We start from the raw sequence: 23,690 nt of genomic DNA on the forward strand, positions 1-23,690 counted from the left end.
GGGCCGGCCTCGCCGCCCCGCGCCGGGCCCGCTCCACCGGAGGGGCCGCTGACGTCACCTGCCCGCCCCTGACGCCATTGGCGACGCCGTGACGCAGGTAGTGACGTCACGGGCAGCGTGGGCGAGGTGCGAGGGTGCGGCCTGCCCTCCCTGGTGGGGCCCGCCCGGCCCGGCCCGGCCCTCGTCTGTGTGAGGCGGCTGTGGGGAGCAGCGGAGGCCAAAGGTACGGTCCTGGGAAGCCCCGGGCCGATGCCGCGGGTGGCTTCCCCCAGCTGCGGGGCTGGGGGGGTCGGCCCCGGGCTCTGCAGTGGGGAGCCCCCGAGCTGCCTGCCTGGGCCACGTCTGCAGCGGCGAGCCCCCCCTGAGCCGCCCGTAGGGCTGTGCCTGGCCGGGGCTGCAGCGGGGAGCCCCCCCTGAGCCGCCCGTAGGGCTGTGCCTGGCCGGGGCTGCAGCGGGGAGCCCCCCCTGAGCCGCCCGTAGGGCTGTGCCTGGCCGGGGCTGCAGCGGGGAGCCCCCCCTGAGCCGCCTGTCAGGCTGTGGGCTGTGCTTGGCCTGTGCCGGTCGGGGCTGTGGCAGGGAGCCCCCCACCAAACCGCCTGCCTGGGGTCTGGGCTGAGCTTGGCCAAGCCCTGAGCCCGGCACCTCGGCGTGGCTGGGGGCTGCAGCCTCCCATGCCCCAGCCTCGCTGCCTTCTCACTCCCACTGGCCAAAATAAGAGTTTCCTTGTTGAAGTCAGTAGAATTGTAGGAAATGAAAGAGCAAAAATTGGCAGTTCAGAGTTAACTCCAAGTGTTGTACAAGCATGCATCAATGGAACCAGTTGCCTCCAGCAGCCTGTGGGTATAGCACTTGATAATACAGAAAACCAGTTAAATACAAGCAACCTCCCTGCCCATCAGGAATTTTCTGCGCTAGACTGTTAATGGAAGCACAGTTCATTGGGAAGGAAGCAAAAACTGACAGTTAAATTTAAGTTAAAATACGCTAAACTTCCAAGTACTGCTTACTGACTCTTTGAGTAAACGGTTGGTCTTGATATGGTGAAAAGAGGAGCTTCTGCAATAGCGAAAATATGATTTAACCACAGATCCCTTTTCACATGGTTGTCTTTGTTTTGAAAGGCCCTAGTCATGTGCGGCAAAGCGGAGGTGTGATGCCTCATTGGGATTTGGGCAGGCGTTTGCCTCTGGAATGGAAGATCCTAGTTACTGCCATGCACTTATTCATAATGCTCTGACAGATGGGCACCGACGGGGTGTGGGTGCTGCTCAGGCTCAGCAGATCAGATCCCAAGTACTGCTCCTGAGAGCTCCTGGGGGATGGAAGACCACCTGCAGATGTGTGAGGAGGTAATGACATCGTGCGGGTCAGCGTGGTGGGCTGCAGCCACGGCAAATGACGCCCTGTGCCAGCAGGCTCAGGCTGTGTTCGTGAGGCTGGTGGTGCTGCGGAATGGAAATGGCAGTCGTAGGGCTGCTAACACTCAGTTTTTGCTTTTATGCTGATGTTTGGTGTGTCTCAATTATGAAAAAGTGAGCAAGTTAGAAGGTTAAATAACAAGTTAACTTAATTTGCCATGAGATGAGTTGGGTGCCTGCCAAAAGCATTACACTGGTAGTGGCCTGCAAAGCTGAATTCACCTTATCTGCGGGATGCATCTAACAGTAGAAAAAGTTGCACATATACTGCACCTTTCCTCCCCCTGTACTTATTCCCACGTCCTTGGAAAACAAGAGAGGATAGTTTTCTTTCTTTTTCTCTGTCCAGTCCATGTCCTCTGCACTTAAGCTAGAGGTGAAGGGACAAATTGTGTCAGCTGCACTTGGTGAAATTTAACAGAGTCTGTCCCCCGCAAGCCAAGACTATTCCTTATTTCTGACAGGCCCTAACCAGCTGTATCTTGCTATTTAAGAAGTTAGTTAGCTGAGCTGTTTCCTATGGTCACAGGAACTTCCACGGCTTGATGTGGAAGCAGCTGCTGGACTTTGTCGTCCTTTGTTGTCCTGCATATGTCTGACAGTTTTTTCTTTGAAGATGAAATATGCTAGTTTTCATTTGCGCTGTCTGTTCCATGTCCATATGACACATTTGGTAGTTGTATATATATATATATATATTTATATATATATATTTATGCAATTATATAGTATAGTGGTATAAAATCGCTGGGATATTGGAATGATCAGTGATATCTAAGGCATAGTGCAAGTGTGGAAGAGCCAGAGATCAAACTGTATCTGCTGTGCAACGAGAGGCAGCACGTTGTTCGCGCTAGAAGAGATTGAGTCAGACCTCACAGCCCTGTGTGCTCAGCTGGGTGGGAAGGCTCCCAGCGGGAGGCTGCTGTTTGCCACCTATTGGCTTTTCCTGGGACGTCCCCACGGCAGAAAATGGCTGAGATGAAGTTAGTCCTAACAGAGAAAATTACTCATCTCATTTTAGCTTGGGGTGTGATTGCTGCACGCGCAGCAAGCGCCGAGTGTGGCACTGCATCTCTTCTGCTGTCTATCAAGAGCAAATCCAAATTCCTGTTCTCTTGTTTTATCCGATTCTGTACAGATTGACCTACTCAGTCCGATTTTTTAATTATTTTTTTTTATTATTCCCAAATGAGGAAATGAAGGCACAGAGACTGCACTGAAATCACACATGGAATAGGTGGCAGACTTAGAAAGAGAGCACTGCTCTGCTTGCATCCTGTCCTGTACATGAAACTTCACAGCAAATATCTGTGGAAATCCACTCTGAAGCAGATATCCCCAGTGAGAAACAACTGCAGAGCCTCAACGTTATCTGCCTGGAGTAAGGATTTTTTTCATGGAACTGACTCATCAGCAGCAAACACTGGAAATAAATGCACCGGAAAAAGGTCCCTCCAGGAAAAAACAGGGTATAGAAAAGCAACCTATTTTTGAGACGTGACATAATACCTATTGTAGAAGCAACACAGCACAATTAACTGATGCACAGTGAAACCAGATCTAGATCAGTGGTGCAGTGTGGGTACAACAGCAGTAAAAAGTGAGCTGTCACATGGTGGAGAGCACAGGGGCATGGAAAGTGCTGACTGTCATGAGCATTCATCATTAAACAATGTTCCTGTACATCTGTTTGTGCGTCGTGGGTTTCCCAGTTTGTACGCTTGGAATTCAGCATTTCTTCCAGCCCTGTCTTGAGGTAGGCTGTGAGCCTGCAGAACCTGAGTGCTGGAGAGCAGTCATTTTATTTGCCCGCCTGTGGCAAATTGCAAGGGCAGGCTTGACCCCGGCGGGAGGCAGGATGTGCTGAGCATGAATTGCTTGTTGTCAAGGCTACAGGACAAGAGGGAGACTGCGGCCTTCCCAGTCTGCCCACAGCCCTTCAGCTGAGCCTGGAAGGGCTTTCTGCTGCCCAGGCCAGACGAAGGCTTCACAGCGGTTCTGCCCGTGGGAACTTGATTTCCTCTGGCTGAGCCAACGCCAGTGATGGTGTCACTCTCAAGATCTGAATTTTCCTTCTTCACATTGCGGTGCTTGGTCCAGCCTTTGGTAGCACCTCCCAAGTGTCTTCCAACGTGATGATGCCTCCACAAGGCATAAACTTCTGCCAACACTATATGAATTGCTTTGTGTCTGTGCTGAGGTTAAAAGTTAGCAAAATAAGGATTATTACTTCCCCATGTTTTCCAAAGCAGTATGTACTCGATTAAGTTTTGAACCAATTAGTATCTTTTTTTCCAATAAAGCCTTATCTAACACACTGTGTTTGGGCATTGCTTACCACTACATTTTTGCATGGCATATGCTGAAGCATATCCTGCATTTAAAAGTCTAGTGACTGGATTTGTCGATGGATAGAGGATTGCAGAGCTGAGATAGCTGCTTTTAGGTGGGAGTGGCCAAGCTGCCTCACTTCAGGAGTGAATTGTACTTCTTTCTGTGTTAAATCTGCGTAGAGACTTGGTGCACACTGTCTATATCATGTGTACGGCTCTTGTGTGCATTCACACACATGGCAGCTTGCATTTTTATGACCTAGAAGTCATGTGCCATAACTACTGAATCCAAATTGTAGCATTTCTTTAAAGTATTGAAAATCAGGCTCCCATAGTCCTGGAAAAAAGACCTAAGTATTGGCAGGAGATCTGAATTTTCCAGCTGAACTTCAACGTGTGCAGTTGTTTAAACCAGCCTTCCTTTAATGTATACAGCTGCGCCCAGATGGGGTTGCTTTCTTTCCAGCAGCTTCCCAAGCCGTTTATTCAAGGTTTTTTATTTTTTTCCTCTCGTTCCTTATAGTGCCTTTAGACTTACGGTAAAGAAGAGGCGGTTGTAGTTTCAGAGGTTTGCATTCCTCGCTGAGCTGTGCCTGTGTTTGCATGCAAAGCCATCGCCTCCCCTCCAACTATTTTAATCATTTCAGAAAGGGTGGGTCATCAGGCATTTGGCAGCGGGCTCCTTTTATATAGCCGAGGTGGAGTCAGCCAATGACCTGCAAGCCTGGAAAATTTTGCAGGGCAGTTTCACTGGACGGCTTTGCAGAGCTGTGCCATTTGAATTTCAGCAGACATCCACACACTGTGCTCTCCATTTCTGGCGTTTCTCCCAGCGCAGAGTTTAGCTGAGGCTCGGGTTTAGTTTTCCCTCCTCTCTCTCTCCCTGCAGTGACAGCTTCTCCCGGCTCTGCTAGCCAGGACTCCCAAGCGATCATGGAGGATACTACTTTGCAAATTATCGAGCCACCAACTGCTTCCGAGGCCTCAGAGGAGCAAGTGCCTGAAGAACCCATCAAATCAGACCAGATCAATGGTGTGATGGTGCTGACCCTTCTGGACAAGATCATTGGAGCAGTGGATCAGATTCAGCTGACCCAAACACAGCTGGAGGAGAGACAGCAAGAGATGGATAGCGCAGTGACCAGCATCCAAGGAGAGCTAACCAAGCTGACAAAGGCACACACCACCACCAGCAACACCGTGAACAAGATGCTGGAAAAAGTGCGCAAGGTGAGCGTCAATGTGAAAACCGTTCGGCAGAACCTGGAAAAGCAAGCTGGGCAGATCAAGAAGCTTGAGGCCAATGAAGCGGAGCTCCTGAAACGCAGAAACTTCAAAGTCATGATCTACCAGGTAAGGAGATTTTTTACGCTGCTTTTTGTCCTGTTGGCGAGTGTTTTGTTTGCTGAGGGTTCTGTCATGCTGCACGGTCAGTCCGTGACACTCCCAAACTCCCCTGACTGGTGGTCCCAATTAAGGCGGGTCTGAAGCAGCTCTCTCATTCATGATTTAACATTGTCTATGTGTTCGAAGACAAGGTTTGATAAGAGTTTCTACATTTAACAGGAATTTTAATGAAGATAGTGAGAATGGCCCTAAGCAGTCATTGCAATGGGCCAGAAGTATCCAAATAACCTGATTTTACTGCTTAGCTAAAAAAAAAAGAGCAAGAATGCACTGTGTTCAGGAAGGGAATATTGTAAATCCGCCTGCCAATGTCTTTTCTACTGAGAGACATGTGTATCACTATGTGGAGAGCAGTAATATTTCAGATTTGTGACATGCATCTAATAATGGCAAGAGACAGTAACCCCAGCATTGGGGTTAATCTCACTGACTAGGGCAGATAGAGACATTAGAGAAAATTCCAAACAGCTCCTTGAGCTCATTAGTGCTTGGCTCTGCCCTTGCCGTTGTGCTCGTACAGACTTTCACGTTCTTTTTTCTGCAACCTGCAAGTCTTGAATCTTACAGTTGTCTGGTTTCAGTAACAGCTTTGATTTGCTTGATGTTCAACCCCTGCACTAAGCAGTGGATTTTTCCTTTAATATTAAAGAAGGAGAAAGAGAGGAATACGTTTCTGTCAGTTTTCCTGTTTGGAGTTAGTCTTCCTTACCAGAGCAAACTCTTACAGTGGTCCATGGAAGAAAAGTGAGTGAAATAGTTAATGATTCAGTTAGAAGCCTCTGGGTTAATAATAGACAGCGTAGGGACAAATCGAGAAATGTGTAGTGCTGATCACAGGAAGAGAGAGAAGCAGAAACAAAGGGAAAATGCTTCTTACTACAGGGCTTGAAGGGAGGGCTGATCATAATAGGCTCAGGAATCTAACAAGTACGGGGGCCTGTGTAACACTCTGATTCAGAGCTTAGCCTTTCAGGCATGATAAAACTACAAATGCTTAAAATATTCCAGCCTATTCAGATCATACGGGCAGCCTAACCGGTTATATATATATATACATATATATATATATGTATTTTTTTATTATAAGCTCTTTGTGTAAAGCTTTTGCAGGAGGATAGATCTCTTAATGGAAACATAAAGTGGAACTCTTCATGTACTGCAGAAGGAACAAACGTTGCAAAAGGAGAAGAGTGAAGGCAGTTGTTTAAACATAACATTCCTTGTGGGTTATAGAAATAGGTAGAAAGTTGGCAAGCTTCTAGGTCCTTTGGAAGCATCCTGAACATTGGCAGATCGTCATTTTGTGAGCGGTTCAGTTTGGTTTGCTGTTGCTTATGAATATTGAGGAGAGTTTCTTTTGGAATTTGAAAAGCGATCCTGCTTCTAAAGGAAATCAGGGGCAATGCTTTTGCTGATGTAATGAGGACAGGGCAGCCTCTGAGCAAATCAGCAGGCAAGAGACTACAGCAGGGATTTTGTGAATCATGAAGATACCAGCAAAAAAAGAATGAATTATTTGTAATTCGGAACAATTTCCCAGCATGGAACTTAGTGTGATTTGACTGTGAGGCTGCAGAGCACAAGTGAGAAGTTCTGCAGGTTTGCTTCACGTGAAACACAGCTTTTTGCACCCTCATGGAAATCCTCACACTTCTGCGGGAAGGCTGAGTAGACCTTGCCACAGCGAGTAAGGGCCAGTTCTGGGGAGACGGAAGGTGTGGCAGCGGGCGTCCAGGCTTGTGATGGACGCTGCTAAGGCAAATGAAGGTCTCTCTTGGAGGAGAAGCTCTTGATTATCTCTTAACTTGGTGCTTAAACTGAAAAACAAAATCCATGATGGGCTTTTGATGTTTGAATACTAGAGAGAAATAGGCAATAATAATATTAATGTGCCTGAGTAACAAATGAGTTTATTGATCGTAGGTTGTGCTATTGTGGCAAAGACAGACCCATACAATGAGAATTCGGTGGCCAGGTGTGGACCACAGGGAATCCCTGGGAAGAATGGGGGATATTTTTGCAGTCCTGTGCAATACTGCTCTTTCCTGGATACAATGGAAACACAGAATTTCGGTCAACAGAGAAAGTTTCCAAATTCTATCAACCTACAGTCTTATCTCAGAGCTACATTAATTATTATTTCTCAAATAGAAAATAGAGTTGCTTAATAGTTGTATTATTCTGTAGATTGTCCTCCATAAAAATGTCATCATGTAATTTTCAGTGTACAGCAACCTGAATCATATGGCTTGGGGTAAGGAAAAATAACCTGTTGGGTATAGGAGTCTCTCTTATTTGTGGAGACCTTTTATTCTGAAGAAGTTAAACATTTTGGGTGATCTTGGAAGTTTTGCTTTTGGCTTTGCGGTTTTTTATTCTGCTTTGTTTTTTCCTGGGAGAGGCAGGACTTTTAGAGCTTGTCTCTTACTGTAATTATGGAGATATCATTCTTCAGAAATTCCTAACACAGGCTGACTGTGGGAATTGCACAGCAGAGCTGCCAAAACATCACGATACAATTTTGTGTCCCAATGTGTTCATATGAATATTTTATCACAGTCAGTAATTCTAGGCACATCAATGACAAGAGCGGTGCTTTGTCTGGGATTATGCAAAACAGATAATGATAACATGTTTAAATAATAAAACTCTGCAGAAAGAAGTGATATTTTTGTGTGTACATTGTAAAGGTGCTTATCAAATTGAGGATGATGTTCAGCTGCTTTACTGATATTGAACAGTGCTGTTTGTTGCAAGAAGCCTTGTTGATTCCCACTGGATTAACCTGTTTACTAATATCCTTCTGTGTTTCAGTACTAATAATCATGACATTTTTAAAAAATGTATCAAAAGTCTATAAAACCAAAACTTTATGGTGGACTCCACCTCGGGAGTATAAATGAGAAAAATGCACTGTGGTTTCCTAACTGTGTCTATCATTAAAAAAAAATAATTGCAAGATAACTCTTCTAATTCAGTGTTTCACTTCTCAAGACCCACCACCTAGCAAAGTTTATGTTAGGTACTTTCTTGGTAATGTAATTAATTCTCTGATGGCGAGCAACATTAATTACTGCTTTTTAACTCAGAAAAAACTGCCTTTGGAAAGCTGAGATTAACTTTCCTGGGCAATTGCAATTTCAGTTGCTATGGCTAAAAATGCAAAGATTTATTAGTCTTTTGGAGAACAAGAGATAAACTCATCTTAAGAGACATAAAATATTACATAAAACCAGCGGTGGCTATTTTCAAGCAAGGTAGCTGAGCAAAACAGTAGTTATGCTCTATAGGGATTTAATATTGTGTGATTCTGCAGTATGAAGAAATAAAAGGAGGTAAAGATAAATTGGCTCTTTACTGTTAGAGATGTTTGATTATCCTCCCAGTGCTGAATGCTGAGTCTCCCGCAGTTATGGACTATTTCAGGAGTGCAAATAAGACCTTTTGGCACCTTGGGAGAAGAGGTCAAACTACGTGTGAGAGTTGTATTTTGCTAGCTGTTAGATTAGGAGGAAATGAAAATCAAATTTTATTCAAGGAAAGCTTGACCTGTCAAAGATGAGCCCAGAGCACATCTGCCTGCGTAGTTTCAGACTTTGGGGGAGAAAGTGCAGAACTGAAAATCTCTTCCACTGAGGCTGGCTGAGGGTGAGGCATTAAGCAGAATGTTTATGGGCTGGGCTGTCACATATGTAAACGTGCTTTCTCACAGGCTCACTCTCTCAAATATGCTTTTACCTGATTTTGCCAGGAGCTGGTCTGGTTTCTACCGAGGTAAGAGTTTTTATTTCCACTTACCAAAGGCAATTAGATTGATTCTTGAGAATAAAATCTGAAAAAAACAACCCCCCTCCACATTACCTCATCCGTCTTTTTGTTTTGAAAATCTGCCTACCAAAAGCAAAGGCGACAGACTTTTGTCAAGCTGCTGTGTAAACAGAAGTTCACGTACTCTTACCGTAAACAGCACTTGCCTTCCTAAAAAGTCTGATGTCAAATGACTGCGTGCACTTGCTAGCAGCCCATGCAAACAGAGCTCCTCAGTGCTTCCTTTGTGCTGGACTCCTGCCTTTCAGAGAAATTAGGACACCAACAAATTTGGTTAGAGTGGTTGCTAGTAAAAACAAACTGAAGTGACTTCATCCCACATCTCCTGGTTTTAGGATACAAGAAGCTGGGGCTGGTTACTATAGTTCATGATTGAAGAATGGATGTCCTATGCAAAAAGCTACTACGCTGAAACCAGGCAGCGTGCTGCATTCATCTGAAGAACGGCATGGGTCAGCACTTAACAGAAGCACGGCATTTTTCCTCTAAACATCTTTTGACAATTAAACTTATTCCTGCAAATGACAAAGGCTTGATTTTTCTTACAGCCGGACAAAATGCTTGCAGCACTCGGCATACGTATTGAGTATTGAATTTCTAAAGTGTGCTGGTCCTTTATTTTGAGGCTCATGTGGGCGCTGAGCTGGAGGGAGGTATGGCTCGTGATGCTCGGCATTGTTTGTTGGAAAGAGAGCAGCCTTTGTCGGAGGTGTATGGACATGCTGCTCCCCACGCTGCCCCACAGGTCTGGGGGCTCCTCTGGGGCTCCTCTGCTCTTCGGGTGACTCCAGAGCCTTGTGAGATGTAGAGTTTCTCTGGGAAGGGCTGGGCAGTTAAGGAGAGGCGAGGAAGAACGTGAATCTCGGCCGTACAATGTGTGGAGTAGGTAGGGCTGGCCGAGGAAATATAAATAGCGCAGCTTGGCTTTTGTGCCTTGAGTGGGCCTTATACGGATGGAAGCAACAAGATTGTTGATCGTGGGGAGGAGGGATGAATTTCAAACCCGCACATTAACGTGACAGATTTGGAGGCCAGACCTGAACTGCCTTATTTTTAGGTCTGGGTGCCCCAGAAGAGAGCGTGGAAAAGAACATGAGCTCAGGGGTCTGATGAGAAGCACAGGGCAGGCAGCACAGGGCGTACGAACCCATGTACCGCAGCCGCCGCACCCACTGCCCCTGGGCTGCAGCCTTTCTCCACCTCCTAAACAGTATGTCAGCTGCCCCGAGCTATGGTTTTGTTTCAAATTAATCATTCTGAAACAAAAAACCTTATGAGCCTAATGACGGCAAAGGGTTCATGAGAGCCCGTGGGATCTGCAAGCCCAAAGAACAGCCTGTGTGGTTACATGCCTTGGGTTCAGTGGAACTTGCCCAACTACAAGTGCTAAAGAATAAATAGAAATTCCAAATACAGTTTAAATTACAGTACTGAGGGCAGGCAGGGGCTCCGGGCACCCCCGTTACGCTTTTCCTGCAAGAGCAATTGCTCCGTGCATATAGGAGCGCTCTGTGCTTGCACTTGACTCCTCTTCCTGATCCGGAGCAGCGCCGCAGGTAGCATCTGCTTTTCCCAGTAGTTCACTGCAGAGATTGCCATTGTAGCAGCCAGTGTGTATTTTATTTCTTTTCCGATAATACTTTAAAATAAAAGGCCTGTTTTATTTTGCTGTGAATCCACTAAGCAGCTCCCTTCGTAGCCACAATGGTTCTTATCCCAGGTTCAGCAGAGAACTGGAGCAGAGAATGGGAACGGGATATTCCTTTGGTGCCGGATTGGCTTTTGCTTTATTTTATTCTGTTCTTAAATGAAATATGAAAGAGACTTAATCATGAAGCCTTTGTTAAAAACCACAAAAAATCTGAATCATACAAATTGATACTCATTAATTAAGAGTTAATATTGTTTGTCTCTGATCCTTTGTCTCTGTTGCCGGAACACATGGGTCTTAACCCAGAAGGCTGTTGTATCTTCCCTTCTGTTCTCCTGCTTTTGGTCACAGAAGCAGCAAAATTAGAGGTGAAAAAATGCCATCCCAGGGGAAGGAGAGAAATATCATTCAGCTGGGTTCGTTTGGGCTGGATTCAGCTGCATGTTTTCCCTCCACTGTAAGGGGCACCACGTTCACATCTTGGTGTGCAAAGAATCCTTCATGTTCTCTGCACATGACTGAATTATAAGAGTCTCAAGAGAATAATACGCAGGAGAGTGAACCTTAAAAAAATTTCAGGATTTTAATAGCTCTCACTTTCAAGATTTTTCTTAGTGCAGATTATTAGTCTTTCTGCCAAAAGGCAGCTCAACAGCATGGATTTTTCTGTTGCAGCCTGGAATCAACTGCATTAATATTTCATTGCTCAGGTATTATTTATAAGCAGTTAGAGCCAGGACAGTTTGCTTTGCTGCAATCCTTTCAGCGTTATAGTTACACGCCAAGCTGTGCAGCAGTAAATTGTCTCAAAGCAAAGGGCCAGAGGCTACTCAGCCAGTTGGGATAGGGTTAGATCAGACAATTAATGGCTCATGAAACTAAAACCAACGGGGATATTCCTTCTGATCACATATTCCTCTCTCAGGCCTCTCTTGTGCCTGTCAGCAGTGGATCTAAGCATCCGTCACGTCTGTGTGATGCCAGTGGGGCACTGCACACAGGGATATAATGAGGTGCAGAATCTGCCGGCCGTGCTCACTGGGCTACATGGCTGGGGTGCTCTAGTTTTCGGTAAGATTGTGGCTCCTTTTCCCATTCTTAAACTAGATGCAAGCCCTCGGCAAAACACATCGCTAACAGACAGCAGGAAAAACTCTCCAAGGCTGCACATAACCCAAGAATTCAAGAAGCCAGCCAGTGCTCAGACGATGCCTCTCAAAGACACAGTCCCATTACTCTCCAGTGTACCCTGTGTGGGAATTTGACCAGTAGATGGTAAAAGCTGCTTCGTGTTGTAGGCGCTGCAGAACACTGGAGGGGTGTGAGCATCGCGGGAGAAGCGGTACTGCCGCGTTTTGTCTCCATTTCCCCCATTTTCTGTCAATGCGAACGCTCTGTAGTTGGCTTGTGTCCCTCTGTGTCCTTCAGCATTGCTCACCAGGCAGGCGCTGAGCGAGCTGCGTGGTGGGTGACTCACTGCACGCTGTCACCCCGGCCCAGCTCCAGACAAGGCACGCAGCTTCTGCCAGGCAGGAGGAGTTAGCAACCGCGCTCGGTCTAACACAGCCGTTTTCCAGAGAATGTACTGCCTGCCCTAGGCACAAGACGGGGGGAAACTGAGGGCTGTTCCTGCATCTTCCCTGAAGATGCTTCTTGCTACGCTACCCAGAAGTGGGATGTGCTGTCTCTGTAGAGAGCTATGCAGTCTCCACTCTCTGATGTAGCAATGTGTCTGTGACCCACATAAAGCGTGGCAATAGCTCATAAGCTTTTTGCCAACGTGCTTAGCCCTCTTTTGTCCTGTTTGGGATAACGTTACGCTCTTGATTCTGCAACATCTTCTACAACTTAAAAGTACCTGAAGAACTGTGGGTCCACTGGCCATCTGCAAGAAAAAAACAAAGACGAGAAACAAAGATGCTCAATGTCAGTGAGGGAAAATCAGATATTTAGAATAAAAAGTCTTGGGACGTTCAGTCTATAGCTTTATGTGAGGATGCAAATGTCAGTGTCAGCACAGATCTATCTGCAAATCATCTGTAACGCAAACTCCATCTTTACTTTTTTGCTGTTCAGAAATGGCCCCGGAGTTATTAATCAGTCGAGACAGGTTTATCTGGGAGGAGCAGCTCTGAGAGTAAAGCCAGTTGTACAAACAGACTGATAATAAGATCAGAACTTTTTTCTGCTGTCAGAGGGGAAAAAAGAAAACAAAAAACAAAAAACCTTTTCACTCCACAATCTATTTACTTCTCTGTTTCCTACAGCCCTGCCTTTCTTCTGACTCACTGCTAGGCAAAAGCGTTTTCCCAAACACAGCCTCCTCCTCTCCCTGCACCCGTTCCTCCCTTGCTTTTCACCATCGAGTTTGAACCAGCTCCAGTGCCTGTACCATGCTGCTCTTTCTCACCAGCTAATGAAGGAGATACAGCCTTTTAGGACATAGCTTCCAGGACATAGAGTAACTAGACGCGCCTGATAGAAAAAAGTGCCAAGAAGATTGCACAATACACAAAATTGCAGAGAGTAGAAGGACTTCTGCTAATCAGGGAGATACTACTTGAGAACGAGCTAGCTTATCCCGTTAACATTTACCTAATGCCAAACCTACGTTGCTTTTCCCCTCATATTTTAGATCTTTTCCTTTTTCTCAGCAGTATTCTTTGGTGACTTCTTACTGCAGGGTTCAGTAGTCTTCTCTCCAAGGACTCAAGGCTTCTCTTTTTACAGACCTTTGGAACATAAAAGTCGAGGCCAAGCCTGATTTTGCAGAGAGCACGCTGGCTGTGCCACTGAGTATATACATCTGTAAGCTGCTGGGTATTCTCCAGCCTTGGTTTAGGGTATGGTCAATATGCTGACAAAACCAGTGGATGGAGTTCTGGAATCACACCCAGCTGTTTCGATCTCTCCAGCTTATGTGTTTGAATTAATAAACGTAGGGTTTTAAAATCGCTATCTTTGCATAATCTTATACATACAAGCAAACTCTGCTTTCAGCTACACCATAGAAATCAGAGGTGTCTCCAGAACTGCTGATCAAATCGCTCTGTGAAGAGGAGTGTGAAAAGAGAGCAGAATCTGGCCCTATGGCAGTGTTCAGTGTAAACATGCCTGAAACCATAGAAGCGATTCTGCATCTCCTAGAACCTGCTGTAAATTAGAGAAGGACGCTCTTCCTTCTAATAAATCTTTGCTGACTGTCATTTCTGTCCCATTTTGCTACCTAGCTTCTCCCTTTACTAAAACATACCCCTGTGCCTTTTCTCTCTGCCTGTTCTCACGCTAATCTGGATTACTTTGCTGGCAATGGTCCCGATCAGATTCCCAGTGGGGACAGGTAAGTGTTTCCATTGTGCTTCCTTTCCGCTGGCTATTGAAACGTAGTTTTCCTCGTCTTAGCCAAAGAAGATCCAGAGTGTGCGCTTTGAGTCTTCGCCAGGGACTACCCTCTGAGCTGTCTCCAGGATCGGTTTCCCTCTGCCCATGCTGCGGAAAGTGCCATGGCCCAAATCAGCAGAAGACATGCAAGGAGGCAGCAGTTTAGGGCCTCAGAAGGAGTACCCCCCGAAGATTGCTTTGAACCTCTTCTTGAAACTCTGAAAGCTGCTGATTCCAGAGCCTTTGCCTCTCTGCCTGCTTGTGGCTGCTGCAAGTTGGCAGAAATGCCTCCACTTGTTGATTAACGTGCTTGCTGCTTGCTGCCCTAGTTATAACGGGTGGTGAGGAGCTGTGATTTTCTCCCAGGCGTTACAGGACTTGTTGTGCTACTACCTCTGCGATCTGGGAGGGAGGAATTGCTGTGTGGCTTGCATGAAGGGCTAGTAGCCAGGAGCAGTTGGCTCCGCTGGTGTCTGCTGTGACTGGGCAAATCCCACCTGTTTTCTGAGTTTCTCCCTCTGAAATACAGACCTGGTAATACCTACCTCCTCAGGCTTCTTGTAAGGTTTGGTTTGGTTTGGAAGTGTTTGTGGAATGGTTTGAAGTTGTTTTAAATAGATAAAAGACAGGCAGAGAGCACAAACTGTGTGACTTAAAACTACGGTTGTCCGAGATAGGCACTGCAGCATCCATTTCTTCTCCGTGGCAGCCCCCCCGGCGCTGTTACACACGCTGGAGCTGGTGATGACTTTAGCTGCTGTTTATCTAACGCTTATCTCATACCGAAAGGGCAGCTGGTAACAGCACAGTGCCCTGTTAGCCTTCCTCTTATTGTGTGGCTGCTGGAGACAATACCCCAAGCTGCAGTTGCCTGCCCTTTGGGTGGTCACCCGGTGGGGTGAGGAGCACGGTCTGGAGGGAACGGCCACGTTGGTCGGTGGACAGGACAGACCCGGGAGCCAGGCGAAGGTGACCTCAGCCCAGGAATCAGGGTCTCTGGGGGAAGCTGCCAGGGAAAACTTCTCTTCAGGGAGAGTGACCAGATTTTTTAAAAAGGCAGGTTTTTGCAGGATAGCAAGAGAGTCTGACAACAATTACCATCTCCACAGGGAAAGTCTGTTCCAACAAGAACACCGGAGAAGAAAGCACAGCCCTCCTCTTTTCTGCACAGGGCATCTTTACATCCCTGAGCTTTGCTAGGCTGCGGGTGCTTACCAGGTGTGTTGCTCTTACTCAGGAATAACTGAATCCTCCTTCCCGTGATGGAAGGTCAGCACAGAAAAGCACCCTCTAAAGACTGGCAGAGCCAAACAGTTAGCATGGCAACGGGAGAGCAGAACGTTTTCTTCTCTGGCAGGGCTCGACCTGACCTGCAAGGCTGATTTCTGTCCAGAAGCTTTTAATCCTCCCTCAGGGCTGGTGTGGCACAGGGGGTGCAGCAGGCGCTGGTTCACCCAGCAGCAGCAGGGCTCAGCCTTTTGTGGTTCTAGCAGAGCCGGGGGATGTGAGCTGGTCATGTTCTGCATGTTACGGCTGCATGTCAACCCAACTCAACTGTTTGTGCTCTTGCAATTTTGTCAAAATAACGGAACAAAATTAATTGCAGATGTGATTAGCATGCCGCATGTGAAAAATCTTCCATTAAATCTTCAAACTGGAGATCGGAGTGGCTGGGAGTTCTGGGACTCTTTTATTTTTTACACGCTGACAATAAGAGCCCCTTCAAGAGCAATCCTGGTGCCCTTCTCGCGTTTTGAGAATGCTCACCAGATTTGCTGGGGCTTCTGCAGTGCTTGAAGAGCTCTGCTGGGCTGGGAATGCAGCTCAGCTTTGTGTCTCATTGGCCTTTTATATGACGGGGGAAGTGTTTACATGTGTTGTAGCAACCAGGCGCTGTGTACATGGCCGTATGGGGCTGCCTGGGTGACTCACTGCAAGGGAACTCGGGCTTGAAAACAATGTCAGATAAAAAGCCCACTTGGTGGAGGAGGGCAGAGGCTGGGCCGCCCTGTAGATCTCGAAGCCCTGAATTGTTTGGGGCAGGAGGAATAAAGAGCAGCCCAGCACCCTGTCAGCAGGCAGCCAGCTGCCTTCGACGCTGGGTACGGGCACCGGGGACGCTCCGGGTGCCCGCAGAGTCAGCAGACGGACGTGCTGCCAGTCCCGTCGGCTCTGCCAGCGGGAGGGAGCTTCCCAAAGTGAACCGCTTCTCTGCGCCGAAGGGACATGTCGGATTGTGAAATGGACTGGGGGGTGGCACTCTGTGAATGGGCAAAAGAAAGGTAGAACTTGAATCAGAGCTGAACCTTTATGTGAAGCGCATCGGATGGCAGCGAGCTCGGTCCCAGCACACGTACAAGCACGCTGCCTGTCCTGCCGGGCATAGCTCTGCTCTGTGCGCAGAGCAGGGCAAGATTTTTCTTCCGCTGGTATAAAAATCTTCTGAGAGGTCTTGTTTACCCACTGTCTTTGTGCCAGCTGGATTCAGGCTGTCTTAGAGAACAGAACTGGTTTACATCTGCTGACTGGGAGCCAGGTTTGAACACCCCAACAGGCAGGGATGCCAAGACCCAGGATTTTGGACTCACCCACTTCAAGGGTCAGTGTTTTCTCAGTAAAAATAGAGTAGATGGAATGCCTGGTGATAAAAATGTGGCTCATCTGGATGAGTCATGAGTGAAATAAAGTGCACAGACCATAGGGCCTTGCCCGGAGTGGGGATTTGTGTGGCAGCCACCCATAGACCCAGGACAGTTCTTGATTGTTCCAGCGAGGTCCCATTGTCCTCCACCACGGGCAGACGCGGCTGTGTCTGCAGGCACGTTCTGCCCACGCCGGGCAGCTGCCCTCCCCCCCAGGGGAAACACCTCCCAAGCAGGGAGGAGGAGACCCTTGGTGGCATTTGGGCAGTGCCTGGGTGCAGGTGGGGAGCGACACACGAAGGATGCTCAGCAGCAACATATTCAGCCTCGTTAAGACACGCCAGAGCTGTCGGTTCTTCTTGCACCAGCTGTACTGTGCACAAGCCAGAGCCTGCTAAACCAGCAGGAATGCTCCTTGGATGCAGGTGGGCTTGGAGGCAGGAAAGTAACCCACGGCAAGCAGTGCTGAAAATCCACCAGCTGTCCTCCAGCTGGTGATCTACTGCTCAGATAAGCAATCAGCTTGAAGAAGAGTCAGGGGGAAAAAATGCAGGAATTATCCCAGGAATAGGAAAGAGAGACGCACTCTCCGGCGGCCCTCAGCCAGCCCTAGGGTGGCATGCCACCCTGTCACCCTGGCCCGGTGGGAAAGGGGCCGGGTGAAGGCTGCAGAGTGTTTCCTGAGCACAGCTGGAAAAAAGCTGTTGGAAACCGTCTTGGGGGGGGGGTGGTGGGGAGGTTGGGACTGGAGGCGTCCTTACTTATGGGAATAGCTGTGCTCCCTCTTTGCCTGTGTGCCTGAGCAGTGAAGGTGCCTCCTGAAAGAGGCATCAGCAGGGTCTCAAGCCCAGGAGCACTTGGTGTGGGCGGTGTGTGGGACAGCAGAGGTGTGGGTCCGCACGTGAGTGCAGTCTATGGGAGCTGGGATCAAACAGGGGGGCAGCTGCCCTTCCCGGGGGTGCAGTGACAGGGATTAGAGAGAGCCACGCTGTCACCCTAACAGGGGTTGCTCCAGCTGTCCCGTGGTACCGGGAGCTGCTGCTGGCCACGTCTTCAAGGTTGTGAGGAAACCGTTGCAGGATGCTGCCAAGGTTGGATGGGTGTGCTGCTGGTGCAGCCCGCTTAGCCGCATCAAAAAATTCAGTCAGAAGGTGGATTTGCTGGTGTAACATGAGGAAAGGCAATTATTTATGTGGCAGACGTGGAGTTTTTGAGGTGGTGTTTCTTTCGGCAGACACATGTTCTGGAGCTAACAAGGGACTGATAAGTATCTGAGTTTGCAGGATATGGCCTGTTTCCAGTGACAGTCGTGCCAGGCGAGAGGGGGATGCCTTTGTTCTGGCTCATTGTGTTGACTCAGAGGGAAGGAAGTGGCCGGAGTTCCTGATGTTCTCGGCTGGTGGGGCAGGGTCCCCGGGAGTCCCTGGGATTGCTCCAGCAGGTGTTGTTGTGCAGAACAGGATAACAGGATCCTCGCCTTCCCAGTGACGTGGATTTGTTTTGGACTGACCTGACCCTCTGGAGAGCATGTGTATTGTTTTCTCCTGAAGTGGCTAATCAAATGAAGAAAACATGTTGGCCGCTTCGCCTTAATCTCCAGAAGGTATCTGGGACCTGGGCTGCGATGTGGAGGGTGAAGAGCTTTGCCCAGCGCAGCTCTCTGAATAAAACCCAGAACGAGCCCCCTGCTCTGGCAGACTCTGTGTTTTGACCATGGACACTGCAGCCCACATCACCCTCACTGAGCCCAGTGCTCCACAGAGCTGCTTTTTCACTGTTCACAAAGTTTTCTGCAGAACCCCTCATGTCTCCAGAAGTTCCGCTTGCCCAAGGATCAGCCCTGCCCTGTGCTTGGCGAAGAATGAGAATGCAGCTAAAAGCATCTGAATTTCACCCAAGCGAGGCCGTACTGGTGTCATGTGTTGAATAAGGTTATGTCAGATCTCAGGTGGTGTTGAGGGAAGGAAGAGCTGGGGATGGCGCAGCTGGCCGAGCTGAGCACCCCGTGTTTGCAGAGGGGGTGTCCTGTCCTGCCTCCGTCCGGGCACTGAGGCCGGAGCAGCAGCGTGGCAGGGACCTCGGTCAGCCGGAGCAGCAGTGCATGGGTGCGGTGGTGGGAGAGCGCTCAGGACGTGGGCATGCAAACACACCGTCCCTTCCAGCACCGTGCAGAGAAACCTGTGCAGAAGTGTGCCTGGAGTCACCGTGGCTCTTCGGGGCTGGGCCTCAGCGGCTGTTTTGGTGGTGTGACCATCATGAATGTCCTGGCTCTTGACACCTGTGTAGCTTGTTAGCTCGTGGCTACGTTGGTGCAGTGGCTAGTGCTGTGCAAATGTGGCATGCAGAGCGTGCAGCCTTGCACAGGGGACGCCATGGCAAATTCACCTTCCTGGGACACAGGGCAGTTCCGCTCCTGGCATCCCCAAGCCAGGGGACGGCGTGTCGCTGCCGATGTTTGCCACGCACTTCAAGCCTTTTGGGTACCCCGGGGTCTGTCCCTTGATTTCACTGGGCCCTGCTGCTGCCTGTGTTGGACTGGGATCCCCCAGCCTTGCTCTGTTCAGCTCCTGTCTGCCCTGGGGCTGGGAATGGTGCCCAGCTGTCCTGCTGCCCCGACTTTTCTCCAAACCTCAGCCCAGCAGCTCTGCTCTCTGCGTGCCTGTTCCACACGCTGCCTTGTGGCTGCTGCTGGCTTGCTGACAGCGCTTGTGTCGGCAGCTCCGTGCCTCTCCCGCCCAGCTCCATAGATTAAAACCACGCGGGCAATAAATTTCTGAGCCGTGGGCTGCAGCCCCGCAGCTGTGATGCTTTGCACATTGACGGGCTATTTCCAGCCTGTCCTCGGAACAGAGAGGTGATTCATTGCAGCAGGGACGCATGCTATGTGCTGCTCAGATGAAAACCAATCCCACTCCAGACCTGTGCCCCTCTCCTGGGTGCATGCTTGTCCTCTGCCACTGGGATCAGAAACTTGGCTGACCCGGGAGACTGGAGAAGCTGAATGAATTCGCCCCCAGTCCCGAGCAGAGACAGTGGAACCTTGCAGACCTGGCTGTGTGAGTCGGGGCTGCCGGCTCCACCGGCTCCAGATACCAGCTCAGACAAATTGCCTAACTTATTCCCCAGTGGAGAAATGGGAAAAAAAGGGCAGCCTGCTGCATCCCAAGGGATGTTTCAGCTGCACATCTGGATCCTGCAGGCCTTGGGAAAGTCTGAGTGCAGGCCAGGGCTGGCCAGTGCACACCAGGCAGCGTGGCCGGACTCCCAGTTCCAGACTGTGCTGCCATCTGCAGCCCAGCACCACGCCGTGCCCGGGGCCGCTGCTGGCCGGACCCTGGCCAGGCCACTGACCAGGGAGCGGCCAGCGGTCTTACCAAGAGAAGACCACGCACGGGAAGGAAGCTGAAGCATCGTGGGCTTGGGGCGGGGGGGGGGGGCGGCACCCTTGGCAGATGCTGGGGAGCAAAGGGGCACCACATCGCTCCAGGGGGTCCCCTGCACCCCTCCACTGCAGGATGCGGGTGGGGGCTTTCCTGGGGCCAGGAGCGGGGAGCGTGTGATGGCCAAGTCCTGGCATGAAGATGAAACTGGAGGGGATGGAACTGTGACAGAGGCACAGGAGGAAGGGGAAAGTCTCCGGTTTGAGTGCTGGCCTGCCTCTTCCTGCACTGCTGGAGTCATGGGTGGGTTTGGAACCAGCCCCGGGGCCAGCAGAACTGGTATACCTGAGGTTAAATACAGCAGAGCCCTAAGCGGCTGTAAGTAGAGCAGATCCTCGTGACAGTAATTTATCAAGTGCATTAAGGGAGGCTGAACCCAGGCCTGACTTCGCCTGGGTCTGTGTTGCTCTGAATTGTGGCTGTGCTTCTGCCTTGTGCGCTGCTCTCCAGCTGGCTCCCGAGGCTGGAGAGGCTGGGGAGGTGTGTGTCTCACTGGCTCCGCTCTGTGTCTTGCAGGATGAAGTGAAGCTCCCATCTAAACTGAGCATCAGCAAGTCTCTAAAGGAGGGTGAAAAGCTGGAGAAGGAAGGCGAGGGTGAGGAGGTGCCCGTGGGTGAGGACCATGCAGAGGAGGACCATGTGCAACTTTCCTCAGATGAAGAGGTGGAGATTGAAGAGATTATTGAAGAGTCACGGGCAGAGCGTATCAAAAGGAGCGGCATGAAAAGAGTGGATGACTTTAAGAAGGCATTCTCAAAGGAGAAGATGGAGAAGACTAAGCTAAAGACCAAGGAAAACCTGGAGAAGACCCGCCACAACTTGGAGAAGACCCGCCACAACCTGGAGAAGCGGATGAACAAACTAGGCACCAAGATTGTGACTAACGAAAGGAGAGAGAAGATGAAGACCTCTCGGGACAAGCTGAGGAAGTCTTTCACCCCTGACCACACCATCTATGCCAGGTCCAAGACAGCCGTCTACAAAGTGCCACCCTTCACTTTCCATGTCAAGAAAATAAGAGAGGGTGAGGTGGAAGTGAAAGCCACGGAGCTGGTGGAGGTTGGTGGAGAGGAGGGAGAAAACTCGGATCTGATGCGTGGGGAGAGCCCCGAGATGCACACACTGCTGGAGATAACGGAGGAGTCCGACGCGGTACTGGTGGACAAGAGTGACAGCGAGTAGGACAGGCTGCAGCGCGGAAGGGTTGTGGACGACGGCTGAACACGTTATCATTCACATTTCGAGATCTCTCTCTGCCCTGGTGCCCCAGGGAAAGTGTACACGATGCATCTTTACTACCCTGCAGAGCCGACGCCAATCCCCTGCCTGCTTGGACAAGGTGTATTTTATATTTTAGTTTTAGCACACAGAAACATTAGGAACACGGGATTGTTTTTCTTACACTGTTAAATCACCCTTGGAGACCATTCCTGCCGCAGGCTGCGTGAGAGCCTTCTAGCACGATGGGCTTTGAGTGACGGGGACCCAGCCCAGCTGGAGAGTGCTAAAACCAAGATAACGGCTGTACACCTGGAAAGCTCAAGTGTCCTCCATAAGCAAAGACCTGGTGTCAAGAAAGCCTCCTGCCAAGCAGCCCACCGGCCCCCGCCACCCCGGCTCCCTGTGCCAGGCTGCGCGGCTGTCCCCGCAGGCAGGAAGACCCCCAGACCCCAAGCTGGCCACCCCGTTCGGGGGAGCAGAGGAACTGTGATGCACCCAGCGTGCGGAAGAGCTGAGCAAGTCCCGTTGATGGACAGAGTAGAGGTGAAGTGGAGCCAGCTGCATGGCAGGCAGGCAGCTCTGCTCCTCTCTGCCCTTCTGAGGACCGGGTTATGTGGCGGTGCCTAGGACGGCTTCACCACAAAGCCACCCTGCAGCTGGGACTGCCGTGGGTGCCCGCATGGCATCACCCAGCCGGGGCCCGCTGCTGCTCCCGGCCACGGTAGGAGCAGAGTGAGCTGTGCGCTCCCCTGCCCGCGTTACAGATCTGGCTGACAGTGGCCCAGTGGCCACGGGCAAGTCCTCGCTGGGGCAGGGAGCACCGCAGTGGTGGGGTGCTGGGTCTGGTCCCTTCACACCCGCAGGGATGGCGGCAGCTGGCGGCAAGGCGCATGCTCCTGCCTGGAGAGAGGGGACACACAGGCAGCGGTGCCGGAGCAACCACCACCGGCTGCAACTTGTTTCCAGAGGGATATGGGATGCACTGATGCCATGTGAGGCTCTTGACTGTCAGAGAAGCGACCTTGACACTGGTCTAGCAGCAGACCTTGAGTATTTCTGAGCATCTGCTTCCTCCAGGGGCCCTGGCATGGCTCAGGCTCGTGCCCACACCCTGTGCTTTCCTCCCCGTTTCCCACTTACTTCCTGCAGCTTCACCGTCCCCTGCAGCAAGGCAGCGTAGGGCAGCGCCCCCCAGACCCCCCAGCTTGAGGGCACTGCCCCGGCTCAGCCCGGAGCTGCCACGCTCCAGCTCTCATGTAGGCAGGCTCACAGCAGCAGGACCCGGCCCTGCAGGAGCAGGCAGCGCGGCAGGAGGCTGCGGTGCCTGGCACCTTCACCTGGGGAGCTGTGGGTGCTCCTGGGGAGGCTGATCCCAGCAGGCAGCCGAGACAGGGACCTGGTCCTGCTCATCCCCGGCTGCTTGCTGGGCTCAGCCCTTGCCCACGAGCGCAGTTGCTTTCCTCCCCAGCCTGCTCCCCCAGCCAGCAGGGAGGGCTGCTGCTGCTGACATAACCAAATATATAAACTTGCTTTTCCTCTAAGAATTATTTTCCTTCTTATTGTCTAGTGCCTCCAGCCTGCCCCCGGCCCCAGGGTCCCGTCTCAGGGCCTGGGAGATGCAGCCGCCATCCCTGGAGAAGCTGCCTCCCTGCTCGGGGACACCGGGTGCTGGCCCTGGGCTGCCCACGGGCGCTGCCAGGCCTCCTGCCCATGGGGCAGGCGGGGCGGTGGCTCCCAGCCCGGCCTGGGCCCCCAGCCCATGGGTCGCGTCCCCCCGCAGAGCCTCTGGCGGGCCCACAGGTGGTTTGCACGGAGGTGTATCATCCCACAGTGCTGGGGGCCGGGGCAGTGGGAGCCTGGACGAGCCCCCGGCCGTTCCCGCGGCTGCATCCCGGCGAGCAGCGCAACTAATAAAGTCTCTTTTCTAAACCACCGGCGTGAGCCTGTTCATGGCGCCGGCTGGGCCGTGGGGCGCCCAGGGTGCAGGGAGACGCCACACACGGGGCCGTGCCCCGCTGCCCTGCGTGGGGCCCATGTCCCTTGCCCCATGTAGGTTGGCTGCTGGCCCTACTGCTCCATGTGGGGCCAGTGGCTGCTGCCCCACACCGGACCAGGGCCCAGTGCCCAGTGCCCCACATGGGGCTACTACTGGCCGCAGTGCCCCGCGTGGACCAATGTCCCCTGTCACATGCATGGCTGATGCCTGTTGCCCCATGCAGGGCTGGGCCCCACTGCCCCACATGAGGCCACTACCAGCCCCACTGCCCCACACAGGACCGGTGTCTCATGCCCCGTGCAGGGTGGCTGCTGGCCCCAGTGCCCCACGCGTGGCTGATGCTCATCACCCCACGTAGAACTGGGGCCCA

At 50.8% G+C, this 23,690-nt stretch overlaps 1 protein-coding gene across 3 annotated transcripts; it reads left to right on the forward strand.

Annotated features, from left to right (window-relative positions):
* Positions 1–27: 27 nt before the first annotated feature.
* On the forward strand, positions 28–23,256 carry CAVIN1 (caveolae associated protein 1). Of its 3 annotated transcripts, XM_037411625.1 has the most exons (5): positions 28–223; positions 1,122–1,349; positions 2,560–2,890; positions 4,644–5,107; positions 20,620–23,256. In XM_037411625.1, exons 3-5 carry the CDS (start codon positions 2,818–2,820, stop codon positions 21,283–21,285), a joined length of 1,203 nt encoding a protein of 400 aa, XP_037267522.1. In that variant the 5' UTR covers positions 28–223; positions 1,122–1,349; positions 2,560–2,817; the 3' UTR covers positions 21,286–23,256. The 3 variants fall into 3 exon arrangements, with proteins under 3 accessions (XP_037267522.1, XP_037267523.1, XP_037267524.1); XM_037411626.1 differs by lacking the exons at positions 1,122–1,349; positions 2,560–2,890; XM_037411627.1 differs by lacking the exons at positions 28–223; positions 2,560–2,890 and having other exon boundaries at positions 574–1,349.
* Positions 23,257–23,690: the final 434 nt, after the last annotated feature.

This window comes from Falco rusticolus, chromosome 18 (assembly GCF_015220075.1).
Source record: "Falco rusticolus isolate bFalRus1 chromosome 18, bFalRus1.pri, whole genome shotgun sequence".
NCBI lineage: Eukaryota > Metazoa > Chordata > Aves > Falconiformes > Falconidae > Falco > Falco rusticolus.